Source organism: Agelaius tricolor, unplaced genomic scaffold (assembly GCF_023055355.1).
Source record: "Agelaius tricolor isolate 1412-34295 unplaced genomic scaffold, bAgeTri1.0.p SCAF_6, whole genome shotgun sequence".
NCBI lineage: Eukaryota > Metazoa > Chordata > Aves > Passeriformes > Icteridae > Agelaius > Agelaius tricolor.
The window spans coordinates 34,029,082-34,042,828 of NW_027269266.1; the positions used below are offsets into that span (position 1 = coordinate 34,029,082).

At 36.3% G+C, this 13,747-nt stretch overlaps 1 protein-coding gene across 1 annotated transcript in view; it reads left to right on the top strand.

The window, feature by feature from the left end:
• The window catches only part of PLCL2 (phospholipase C like 2), a 100,384-nt gene that overhangs the window by 65,443 nt on the left and 21,194 nt on the right, over positions 1 to 13,747 (top strand). The window contains exon 5 of the mRNA XM_071429300.1: positions 11,008 to 11,083. Coding sequence (XP_071285401.1) covers positions 11,008 to 11,083 — 76 coding nt within the window. The remainder of the gene's footprint in view (positions 1 to 11,007; positions 11,084 to 13,747) is intronic.

Consider the following 13,747-nt stretch of genomic DNA (forward strand, 5'->3'; position numbering starts at 1 on the left):
TGTTGGATTAACTCCATAATTCTGTAGGAAGCCAAGGGTATGTTCATTGCCTCTTTCACAGGGCCTAAGAAAGAGTGATTAGCAGATCTGTTTTGATTTAGATTTAGTTCATAAAAACTGTATTAGTTTCCTGTTTTTGATGTAGGTCCTTGGTTATGGTTACTGTGCAAATACAGTAAGGAGGATTACAGTTATGCTGTGATTATAGATTTGTATCTTGAGAAACATGTAGAGCAAAACTTCTATTTCAACTCAGCCTGCTAATGTGTCAGGGTTATTCAGCTGAGAAGCCTTTGTTCCCCAAATTACCCTTTGAGGTTGCAAACTTCTGGGGCAACCAAAAAAATGCTGGATGCAGTGCTGGTAATTCTCTCCTAAAACTGAGTGAAAATGTTGCTTCAACTTGTGCAAAGGCCTAAATATTCAATTTCTGGTTGTGTCAGAGGAGGCTGAGTTCAGTAGCACCAATCTCCTGTAGCAGAACCCAGTCTTTGGATATCACATGATTTTAAATCACGTGATAACATCTGCTCATCACTTGCATTGTGCACTTGAAGAAAATTCAGATTTTTCCATATAGTACCATTCCTGAGGAATATGTGACTGGCATAGACCATGAGAGCTGTGTTCTGAGCCCAGTTGGTTCAGAATGTTGTCCTTGAGCCCATGACTTTGAAGTTAAGCTCCATGAGTTTTCCATGTTACAATTTATCTCTTAGTATTATCTGGCTTATGAAGAAGAGAATTTAATGCTTTGCACAGAAGGTTGAAAAGCTATTATTCCTTGCTTTTATACTTGAGAGCATAACTACATAAAACAAAACAAAAAGATAAAAGAAGTAGTCAAAAGAACAGACATCACAGACACTAAAGATACCGCCTGGGGAGTTTGAAGTAAATATGTAGCACTTATCAAAAACACTTGGGGAGAACAACATGGAGGAGGTTCTCATGAAAATAAGGCATCTTCCAAATACCTGAAGTCATGTGCAAATGGGGAAGACAGGATCCATATTTAACCCTGCCATGGTTAAATAAGAAATAAAAGAGAACTGACAGTGAAGAATTGCTAAAATGATCTTAAAAATAACAGTAACCTCTTTTCTGAAAAAGCAGTAACAGAAGTCAGTCAAAGATTATGTAAGTTCACTAGCTGATCAATGTTTAAAAGAAAGCCCCAGCTAAAGAGGCAAAGCCACAACGCTTAATTAGTTTTTGCATCTATATACCTGTAGAGATCAAGGTTTCACATGAAACGCTTCTTTATGAAAGACTAATTGCAGAATTCATCTGTAAGTGAAAGGCTGACAGAAGATATTACAGAGGAAAGGTAAAAGACTGGGAAAATAATACAGCAGGAAGAGGAGATACTCATTTAAGAGTTCTGAAAGATCTCAAGAGTTGATGTATCGAAACTGCTAATTGTTGTGTGTATTCTCTCACTTGAGACTGACTATCAAAGTTGTTAGTGTGGTACCAGTGTTTTAAGAGATTTCCAGGGAAGATGATGAAATTACAGATCAGACAGGCTGACATCTGTACTGTGAAAATGGGTGGAAACTGTTTTGAAGAAGAAAATTAGAAGAAACATGGAGAAGAAAAATGTGTCATGTTGACGAAGAGTCAATACAGCTTTTATAAAATGAAGGGCTCATTAATCCCTTGGAGTTCTTTGATGTCAAAAAGCATGTAGACACAGCAGATCAGTCTGGTTAGATTTTCAAAAGCATTTGACAAAGTTTCCTTTCAAATGCTCATATTAAAATAAAGTTACCATTAAATTTTTAGGCTTTTAAAGTTATTAGATCTTTTCTGATAGCTAAAGTGAATGTTGGACTCAACCTGGTGCTCCAGCAGGAAAAGAACTTTTAAAGACACTTGCTTGTGTTGATTTTTGCATTAAGGGTGTGTTTTCCCAATAAGTGGATTAGAGATAGTGGATATAGCTCCTGCAACTTTGATGTAGCTCAAGTAGCTAAGCACTCTGGAAGCTGTATGAATTAATGCTGCCCCCAGATTTGCAAAGATCATCAAGGTGGGAGGTATGTAGCTGCTTAGACTTCCTTTCAACAACTTTCTCAGTCTTAGTGGTAGATTGTTATAATGTGTGTTAAAACAGTAAATTTCAGAGTTGGCAACACAAATGCAGTATTTAAATTGTGATAACACACAGTGTCTCACTGTTTCCATTATTGCCTCTGGCTTTCTACAGTATTGCTTACTTTCATTATCAGTCTCTGCAGAATAGAACTGTCTTTATTTAAGTAATAAATGGATATAGTTTGGTGGCAAAGAGATCTAAGGGAAAACATACATCACTCATTGCAATTTAATATTGCAAATAGCCCAGGTAATGGTTTTTGCCATGTTTAATAAATTATAGTAATTGTAGATCCTGGTTTTTGAGATTAATTGAAATAGTTACTGATTGTGTAGCTGTTAGTCTGTCATAAAAACTGAAAACAAAGCATTCATGGAAAATATAGTGAATAGCTTGGACAGTTTCTTCAGAAAGAGTTGTGCTGCTTATTATCAGTTTTTATTTTCCTGTTTTATAACAACATGAAGGTTGTAATTATGCTTCCAAAAACAGAGCTGCAGATGATAACCTTAGCTTATGCTGGGCTTTTTCAGTCCACAAAGCAAATGTCTAATTTTGGGTACTCAAGGCTCCAGTGCCAAATGTTGTAAAGTATGAGCTGCTTTGCATTGATTGAAAAGCTCTGATAATGACAATTTAATGCTTCTGTGAAGTCAAGATTTCTGCATTTCTTTTTGAGAGCATGGATGGTGAAGCTTTTTGTATCCTCTCACTAATCCCATTATGTCTAATGGCTGACTCACAGAATTCATAAGAGCATAAAATAATACAGCTACTCAGGAAGAGGAGTGCGTGTAGCTTTCTGTCCTGTTTTAATGTAGTCCAGTGAAATGTTTATGGAAGAGCATAAAATAGGTCAGATGCATAGGCAACTTCTCATATGTATTACATACTTCCAATAGGAGTTCTCTTTCTCAATAAGTTTTCAATTTGGTGTTTGTCTTTTTGAGTCCATCTGTGTGAAAAAAATTGTGGCTATTAGAGCTGCTACTGATGGTTCTCATTTCAGAAATAACCTATTAACTGCCTATTAATTTTTTTACACAGATGATAGATTTTTGCTTCTTATACAGATAGAGGATATTTTAATTTCATATACGTGTCCTTACTTATTGTCCACTTTTCACATGGTTTTTCATTCTATCAGCTTTAGTTTTAAAATTATGAAAATAATTTTGCTACAAAACCCAGATTATCAGGAAAGTGAAAAGCAGTGACTATTGGATTTAAAAAGGGTTTATTGTCCTTGGGTACATAGTTTGGAAGAGAGCTGCTGATTATTTACTCTGTCTTCAACCTAGTCTTTCTCATATACTTGAGTCGTGAGGAATTAAGAACAAATAGTTCTCTTTAATGGAGGACTTGTGGACTGTTTGTTCCTTTGGTAGATTTTCTTAAACTGGGGGAAATTAATTCATTTTAGGTTGCTGCAGAATTAAGAACAGATTATGTTCTATTTTTTCTCAGGCCTACAAGAATTAGTTTTGCTAAGTGGATTTCATATCTTAGATCTTTTGATCCTGCAAAGTATTATGGCATAATCTTGTCTTGCTTCTTTCTAAAGAAAAAAACCATTTTCCATGTATGTGTTTTCTAGAATATAAAACATTTCAACAAGAGGTGGGAGAGGAAAGGTAGGCTGAAAAGGTTAGACCATGAGTCTGTTCCTATGTTTTTTCCACTTAAATGGATAAACTGCCACTGTCAGGTACAGCATTACATTTTTATCATAATATGCCAGTAAGTTCAGTAAGCATAAGGGAAATTTTATCTGCTTTTTTGTTTGCTTTATTTTTTTTTTTGGAAGAGGGCAGTGGTTTAAAGTTTAAAGAGAAACATAATACTTGATTATATCATAACATAAGTTATGCTTGAGGGGAGGTGTTCCTTCCCCTCTACTCAGTGCTGCTGAGGCCACATCTGCAGTGCTGTGTCCTGTCCTGGGTTCCCCAGTGCCAGGGAGGCATGGATGTGCTGAAGAGTCAAACAGAGGGCCACTAAGGTGGTGGAGCATCTCCTACACAGAAAGGCTGGGAGAGCTGGGATTGTTTAGTCTGGGGAAAAGAAGGCTGAAGGGGATCTTATCAATGTGTATGAATGCCTGAGAAGAGGGTGCAAAGAGGTCAAGGAGCAGCTACTTCCATTGGTGCCCAGTAACAGGAGAAAAGACATGAAATGAAAACCAGGAGGCTCTGTCAGAACATCAGGTAACACTTTTTGACTCTAAGGATGACTGAACACTGGAACAGGTTGCCCAGAGAGATTGTGGAGTCTCCAGCTTTGGAGACTCTCAAAAGCATCTGGACACGGCCCTGGGCAGCCAGCCATGGTAAGTGGCCCTGCATGAGCAAGGGGGTTTGGATCAGATGACCTCCTGAGCTCCCTTCTAACTTTAATAACTCTCTGCTGCTCTGCTAAATTTATTTTCTTGTACAGTTGAAGAAATATTTTCTAACTTAGACAATACATTTGCTAAAAACCTTACTGCTTTGAAGGAAATTTGGTTTGATGTGATTAATCCTCTGTGTGTAGAGAAGTAGCAGTTAGCAGCTTGATTTTCTTACCTTGGTACTTTGGACTGTATTTGGATAGGAGAAAGATCACCTTTTGTTTATAGAGCTTTGAACTTTCTGTGCAAAACCACACCTGATTTTTATCTATAAAGATGTTACTATTGATTGTTGTCTTGAGCCAGAAAGTTCAGTTCTTTTGACTGGATATGTCAACTTCACTATAATTCTTTTTTACATAGGGTGGTTTAGGTTGGAAGACATCTCTGGAGATCATCTAACCCCAACCCCCTGCTCAAAGCAGGATCAGACAGAGCAGGTTGCCCAGGACTGTGTCTACTTGGCTGTTGAATATCACCAAGGGTGGAGATTCCACAGTCAATCTGGGAAACTTCTTCCGGTGTTTGACCACCTAAGATTCCCCCTGAGCCTTCTCCGCTCCAGGCTGACCAGTCCCAGCCCTCTCAGCCTTTCCGCATATAAAAGATGCTCCAGTTCCTTAAATCTCTGTGGGTTTGTACCAGACAGTACTTCATATATTTTTTGTACTGAAAAACCCTCACAGAAAGAGATGGGAAAAACTCAGCATGGGTTTACAAAAGGGAAATTAGGCTTAGCCAATGTGTGTAGCCTTCTACAACATGGTGACAATCTTGCCAGAGCAGAGGAAAGCTGTGAATGCTTTTTTCTTGGTAGAAGTCAACTTCTGTTGTTTGTGGTGGTCCTGTTAGAAGTTGGATGTTTCAGAATTCTTTCAGTGTGGTGTCCACACTGTAGGAACATTTAGAACACAATTTATTTGAGTTGTGATGTTTGCAATCTGATTTTACAGCAATTTCCTTTCTTATTTGCTATAACACCATTCTTTTGCAGCAGAAAATAAAAGGCAGCACATACAGTTTAAAACAACTCCTTATGCAGCTGCAGAGCAAGCTGACTGTGGCCATTATCACTGAGAGGACTAAGAACAGTTCATTTGCTTGTTCCAGTGCCACAATAAAGATACCTTTTGGTGCATTGACATTGACTGCTGGACTGCTTGGGTACAATTTTTACAGACATCCTCTTAGAGCTGACCATGTTTTGTTTGAGGTCCTGGTACCTATAATGGTTCTCGAGGGCAAAGAGTTTATAAGGAGTCCCTACCAGAGTTCCTTTCCTGGGTGTTACTGCTTGGGGCAATGGTAGCAGCTTCTGATCCTCACTGTGTAACACATCTTTTGAAGTGGTGCAGATGCTATTAGCAGTTTGGAATGCCCTGTGTTTGGTTTCCTATTTTTGTGAAGGGCTGTTTGATAATGGTGCTATTTGTATAATCTTGGGCTTAATAAAATGTCTGAAAAATGCAAATTATATGTTTATTACTGCTGTTAAGAGCTCCAGTTTGGCTTCTGAATACTAAAGATACATACATTTGTTAGAAATGGTGTAGTTTGTGATTTCAGAAATGTATCTAATATGTAAAGGTTTGGATGAAGGTAGAATGTGAGTGCCATTTTAATGAAGATTTGATTTATACCTACTGTAAGGTTTGCTGTTGGAATGTAGGTCTAGCAGTATTGGCAACACATTTACAGATGTCGAAATTTGAATGTGTGATGCGTTTTTCTTGCTAAAAATAACGTTCATCCTTGTGTCAGTGAAGGTGTTTTCTCTCATTGAGTTTCATCAGCCAGACACAGTTTATAATTGGTTGATTTTTCCATTTTAAAATACAGCTGATGTTTTCTTGTATGCTACCAACCAGTTCCACATGCAGAGGATTGGGTAAATCCTGGGGATTTTGAAAGATTTCTTTCCCAAGGCCTCTGTTAAATGTGATATTTAAAATATTTACGGTTGAGTTCAGTTACATATTTTCCACAAGTTGAGGGTATAAACAGAATGTTTTATCTCCTACCAGAAGACCTGGCTATGTGAGCCTAGTAGAAATAGATCTTGTTCAAATTCAGCTGAAATTAAAGAAATGGTTTCAAATACATGCATGTGAACATACATGTGAGCACTTGCATTGATCTACATGGTGTTAGTTCATAGCACTTAACTCTTTCATAAAACAACACATAAGACAACAAACTTTGAAACATAAAAAAACTATCCTAAAGGGTAGTCTAGACATTTATATATATAATTTTAAGTAACCATCTTAATGAGAGAGTTCTGTTTTGCAGAGAAGGAGGATAGATTTTTTTTCAGTATATGATTTTTTCATTTGGTTTGTGAGGACAGCATCACATAAGGGATGAACTGTTAACAATTCAGTTCCAACTGTTTGAAGCAACAATTGTGATTTCTAACCATCATCATTGGCTTTTTAGAGTAGGAACAATGTATATAATCCAATAGTAATTGAGAATTCTGGACTAATCATATAATGCTTATTTCTGAATGATAATGATAAATAATAATAATAATAATAGCTACCTAATTTTTAAAACATCTTTCTTGACATTCATCCACTTGTTAGAATAACTAGGTAAAATGCTTGCATGATTTAACCAATATAGTTTGAAGAATACAACAAATAGATCAAACTATTAACCTGGCCTCTGCAAAAATGTGATGATTTCAAGGCTATAAAGCATACCATTCTGCATTTCCTGTTTTCCACTGACCAACAAAAAAAGTAGGATAGTCCAGTCTGAAATGAGCACCTGAGAAGTTCTCTGGTCATGCTGAGGTTGGAGTGTGGTGGTGGGGTGGGAATTGAAAGGAAAGTTGAGGCAATTTCATCACTATATCTTGTAAGTTCTGTATTTAAAATCCATTTTTGGATATTTTGAATCTTTGCTTCCAAAACAAAAGCAACATAGGCTAGAAATGTGAATCAGTATTGTAAGAGGCTTGCTAGAAAATATAGCTTACTAAACTTCATGTAGCATGTGTTCTTTTCTTGAATATGCATGGGCAATTTGCAATACATTTTTAATGATCGGGTGGCAACTGGTTGTTGCCTATTACATTTGTTTCCATTTCTCTTTCCAGATTTATCACTGATAATATTCTAGAAGTTAGACGTGGTTAGAAAATACCTGCTTATTGATTGCCTTGTTCAATATGGACTAATTTGGTGTAGAGCGGATCCTACCTGGTCTTTCTTCTCAATTTCCACAACTAATTTGCCTTGAGATTTCCATGTCTTATTCTGCTGCAGACATAGTGGTTTTCACACTGAAGCTCCTCTTTGCTCATCATTTTCTATTTCATTTTTATATTGATCACACATATACATACCAGTATATTTGGATTAATTTTCTGTTTAAATATAGGCATTTATACATAGTTGTTCCATATGCTGTGTCTGCCAAAAGTCTTTCAGTCTCTGTGAATGTCTATATGAGTGTTTTCATGAGGTTAAAACTTTGGCTTGAACACTAGAAAGAATTCATATGTTCAAACACTCCTTAAGAGTAATTTAACAGATAGCTGAATCCATACTAAAATATGACTGTGTGGTGAAGAGCAATGTAAGAATAAAATTATAATGGACTAATAGTATTAGTTTATTAATCAAGCACAACTAGAAGGTGACACCTACTCATGCACACAGCATACTGCTCCATTATTTTCTTAGGGAAGGACATTTGAAAATTGGGGTGTTCCATAACAGTGATTGAATGGTAGTGGCAGTCAACCCCTGAATTATTGCTAGCTCTGCCAGTTTTGCTCTGCAGTGCTGTTAATCTTAAATACGGCTTTGTATGTATTTTAGAGACCAAAGATAATGAAAGTAACTGTTACTGGTCTTGATAATATAAAACTACATATTAGAATAATTTCTGCCACATGAAATGCATTGCCATTTTTCTTCAGAGGTTGCAAAGAGAGTATTCCTTTTGATCTGAGGGTATTTAGCAGCTTTCCATACTGTAACTGTGAAATATGAAATTGGCATGTTATTATAAATCTTCAGTGTTAGCCTGACCATGATGAAAGAGCACTAATACAGTGATTAGTTTCTTTTCCTTTCATCTGCAGAATCAGTAAAATGTTCTTCTTTTGTCAATACAGAAAGTAAACAAAAAAGCAGTAATGTAAGCATTTTTATTCATCTTAGAATTCTCTTATTTCTGAAAATCAGTGCAGCGTCTCAGAGTAAGTTTTCTAATCAGCTGAGACTTGTTCTCCACTGCTTCTAAATTATCTGATGTTCATGTAGGCCATAGAAAGGAAGCAGAGCAGGTAGATATGTTCTGTGTCTGGAATAGGACCTAACTGAGATAACTTAGAAATTATGTTATTAAACACATCGGGTCAGGAAAACAGTGTAGGGCAGTTGTAATATTTCTTACAATTCCTTCAAGACAAATACCTTGAACAGGCAGCACAGTTGTTCTCTTTTTTTCATGAATTCCAGTCAAAAGAGTGCTCAGGTGAAAGGACTCATATTGATAGGGAATCCCTCTCTAGTTCTTATTATTGTGTATTAGCAGCCCAGAAAAGCCCAAGAGTCATATGTGCTCAGCATTTCATTTTTCAAGGTGATTTTCAATTCAGGAAAACCTGCTTTACAGTTTCCTTTCAGCCAGTTAGCAAAATAACATCAGCTATTGGAAGTATACAGCTGACATCAGCTGTGTTTTGGTTCTCTCAATTTAAATTCACTGCAGAAACAAATTTATTATGTGACATACATATTGAAACAGGTAAATCCTTGCCTGTCAAGCAAATTTACAGTGATCTTATTTCAATTTGTGAGTTCTGTTTTAGAGACTGAATAGTAATGAAACACAGTGAAATGGGGCTTTCTCCTTGACTGATTAGGAATAGTCGGTTTGCAGTGCTCCCTATGTGGGTGAAATATAGTATTCTCTTACTTAAATTGTCTTCAATTTGTTACACTTAAATAGTAATCAGCATAATTCTTTCTATATGTAGCTTTTGCTTGAGTGAAAATTGATATTTATATTCAAAAAACAATCCAGTTTAAACTGTGGTAAGCTAAAGTTTTTCATTTGCAGCTTAGCAACCTGATTAAGTTATTTTTACTTCATATATTATAATTTATATTTATTTAAAGCAACCCCGACAACTGACATCATATAAATCAGGCTAAGTAGATACTCTAAAGAGAGATTAATTTGGATGTGAGAATTAAATTAAATTATCCAGTATGATGACCTCCACCTACTCTAAAGTTGCTTTTTCACATGCTGTTTGTGTGTAGCAAGTAAAAATTCAGGGTTTGCATCATTTTCTTTATTGGTTCAAACCGAAATAATAGAAATGGAACTAGAATTATTTTTAAATGCTTTGTCGTTTGTTTAAACCAGATTTTTGTGCAGCTGACAGTTACAGAAGCCTGAAGAGTAGTTTGTCTGTGCAGGTGTTTTTCCTCCTCACTTGCTTGCACACTTGCCACGATCAAAAATCTGAGACTTGCTTGCCTGCTTCTCAAAATTGATTTATGCCTTACTTGGAGCAATGTTCAGAAAAACAGCCTCAATGTCATTCAGCCGGAGAAGGCTCCTTCTAATATGTGTGAGGGAGTTATGCCTCTTACAGTAATTTTTCTCTGAGGAATAGAGAGAGGTTTGGGCTTTTTTTCCCCTGTAACATTCCTTTTTCCCTGTAACATGCTTTTATGAGGAGGATTGTTCCTCCTCATGAAAGCAAATGGTGATCTCCTAAGGAAAAGCAAGTTCCACATGAACACCCACATAAGTAACATGTCAAAAATTTAGTCATTGTTTTAGTGGAGAGAAAATTGTCTGCTTGAGTGGAAAGCAGAGATGTCAGTGGGGAAGGTGAGAAGCAAAGTTGTTACTTCTCAGTACATACCCTAGGCTGAAAATTCTGCATGGCTCCATCTTAGTGCATTCAGCTGGGATTCCCTGAAAGGCTTTTTGTTTAGAAAGATCAGCTAAAAGAATAATTTATTTTTCTTATCCTCCACTACCAGCCTCAAGTGATTTGTTTTCTTCCATAAAGCATTGTCTCATACATGAGGGCAGGTCTAGCCACAAAAGGGAAAATGTAGAGGAAAAAATCCGGAAAAGCAGTGGAATGATGCCTAGGAAAAAGGATGCACTGAGTAATGAGTGATCATCATCCTGAATGTTGGAGTGCATAAGGAAGAGGAAAATTGCATCCAGGTTATCTCAACCAAGCCACCAAAAGTGAATTGCCTGGTTGTATCATTTCCAGTTGCTTTGATAGGCAGTGCATTATGGAGAAGACAGTCCAAAATAATTGTATTTTTTATGCCTTTATGCTACATCTAGGGCACTTTGCTGCCTCATTATGACCAGGGAAAGGAGTGTATTCATTATCTTAACGATAAATATTAGTTTATCGATTTGAGTTCAATTTTAAGCTTCATTTACAGATTAAAACTTTTAAGTAAAAATTTAATTTTACTGATATTCTGTATATTTTTATTTATTTTTTCTACAGATGATTCACACCATCAGGACTCTGGTTGAAAATACAGATAGCTTATATGAGAAGATAGTACAGTGTCAGAAAGCAGGTAAGTATAAGCTGCTTTTAAAAAATCTTATACAGAACTTACTGTATGTTTTTTGTTTTCCAAAACTTATGATCAATATTCAACTGTAGCAAAAAAACCCAAAACCCAAACAACCAAAACCCAGCAACCAAACAACAAAAAACCAAAAATACAAAAAATTACTGTAATTTAGGCAAATCCAGTAAGAGTGAAAAGACATTTCAAATCATAGAAAGCAAAGATTCATAGAATTACATCTTGACTTTGGAAATTACAAGTATTTTATACATGGACCATAGCTTGTCATTATAGTCATTTCCACAAATGAAAACACCAAGGTTACAGGAAGCAAAGAGAATGATCTTTCTTCACAATGAAATTTCTTAACCATTTACTTCTCTTTCTCTATGTGAGAACTTTTCTTCTTTTGATGTGGTGGCCCAGTGTCTTCAAGAGCCTTGGTGAAACTTGAATTGTCAGGAGAACATTGCCTTCTGATAGTTGTGTAACAGTAATTCAGATGTTTGGTTCCTGTATTTCTTTAGATCTGTTGGGTGGATGCCCTCCGGTTCTGTGTTGTTCCCACAAGTTCTCTGAAAAGTTTCCTGGGTCTGATATATATTTGAAATAGATGGTGCAAGTACTTCTTGACCCCTTCAAAAGGACCCCTTTTTAATGTGATATTTTGTAACAGTTTTGTCACTTGGGCACAGCTGAGTTTTGAAGGTTTCCTGCTTGTTTTGATAGCATGCCTGACCTTGTTGTTTAAACATGCTTGTTTTCTTTTGAACTTTCAACTGTTTTATAAATAATGTTACAAATTTGCTCGAAGTGATGCATCACATTTTGCATCAGAAACAGGAATGCTGCCAAAGACTCAGCCAAAGCATTTACAGAAATGTTTTGCATGACTCAATTGGAACAAAAGCTTTTTATATACAAATACATTTTTATCTGTCTGATATTTAGCATCCTGTAGCTCCCATTATCTTCCATAATTTTGTTCCATTCTTTGATTTGCTTCTCTGCTCTCCTACAAATTCCAGTCCCTTTGTTTTGTTCCTTTTTCCCAAAAAGAAAAAAAGAATGCTCTTACACCCTCAGCCTTCCTTTACAAACTCCCTCCTGTTAACAGTGGCTTTCAGATCAGCAGCAAGAAAGGCTTACCCACTTGGAATTTCTAGATCTCCCCTTGATTCACAGCATATAATCCTCAGACACTGTGAACTTTAGTCAAACCATAGGACTGTCAAAATACCTGAAAGTTTTAAGTTGCCCTGTTTACTTGAAATTGTCAAACATAAATACCATGAGTGACAAAATATTACTTCACATATCTTACTGATAGATGCAGAGATTTATCTAAAATACTGTGGTGATTTTGGCTGGGATAGTTCTTTTTCTTCCTAGTAGCAGGTATGGGACTGTGTTACAGAGTGCTTTAAAATGGGGCTGATGATGCAGAGATGTTTTTTGTTGCTGCTGAGCAGTGCTTACACAGGATGACGTTTTGCTTTGCTTGTATGCATGGCTTTTGCTTTACCCATTAAAGTGTCTTTATCTCAGCCCACAAGTTCTCCCACTTTTACTCTTCTGATTCTCTCCCCCATCCACCCAGCAGGAGTAAGCAAATGCACAGCACTTGGTTGCTGGATGGGGTTAAACCACAGCAGTACCAAACACAAAATGTATTGTGCTGTTGTAAGGACATTGCCTAGTAGATGTGTGTGCTTGCTTCTTAAATCATCTCCCAGTTATGTGGTGGTAGTGTGCTTAAATTTTTTAGTGTCACCAGTGTCTTAAGCAGTTTAGATCCTTGGTTAGAGGCAAGGCAAAAGCCAGTTGCCCAAATTTTTTTATTTTAGAATTGTTGCTCTTCAGAAAAGATTGCTTTCTACTAGCTTATATGGATTCCTGTAAACTTCCATATATCTGACTTTCTTGAGTCTTACTGCCTTATTTTACATGAGGGACAGTTGGGTCCAGGAATCCTTTGCTTAAGATGCTAAAGATGCTTAAAGCCTCTGCTAAATAGTGGAGATTTTGATCTCCTTCAAATGAGAGCCCTCCAATGTGGTGACATAAGCCTAAGTATGGATTATGTAATAGATCCTCTATTTAGGGCAGCTTTAGGCCTGAAGGGTCAAGGCATTTTTTTAAGATGAATGAGCTGAACTGAATTACCTTTTAGTATCGATGGGTTTGGATGATTATCTAATTGATCTCATGATCTCAGTAGATGCTATTTGAATTACAAGTAAAAGATTATACATTTTCTCATGTAGTTTCTGGATAAGGAGAAAACAAAATCATGCTTTTGTCTGGCTTTTTTTCTTCTAGGGCTCAAATAGTGAAAAAGCTGCTAAAATAAGAAATAGACAAGCTGCCAATAAGCAGTAAATTTTTCTTGTCATAACCAGGCTTATAAGACAATTTTGTTAAATAGGCAAAGTAGATTCTCTCTGTTGAACTGTTTTCTATCTTAAGTTTTGGCCTCCTATAGAATTCAGACCTAATTTGGAAATAAATGCAGTATTATTTCCATGGTTGATAGCCTTTTGGATAAGTAAAGATACAATTATAGAGATGGCTATTTTCAGAATTCAGGTTTTTTGCTATTAATATTCTTTGAGCACATTTAACTATAAACATCTCTCCTCATTTTAGTTCTTTAAAAGTAAATAA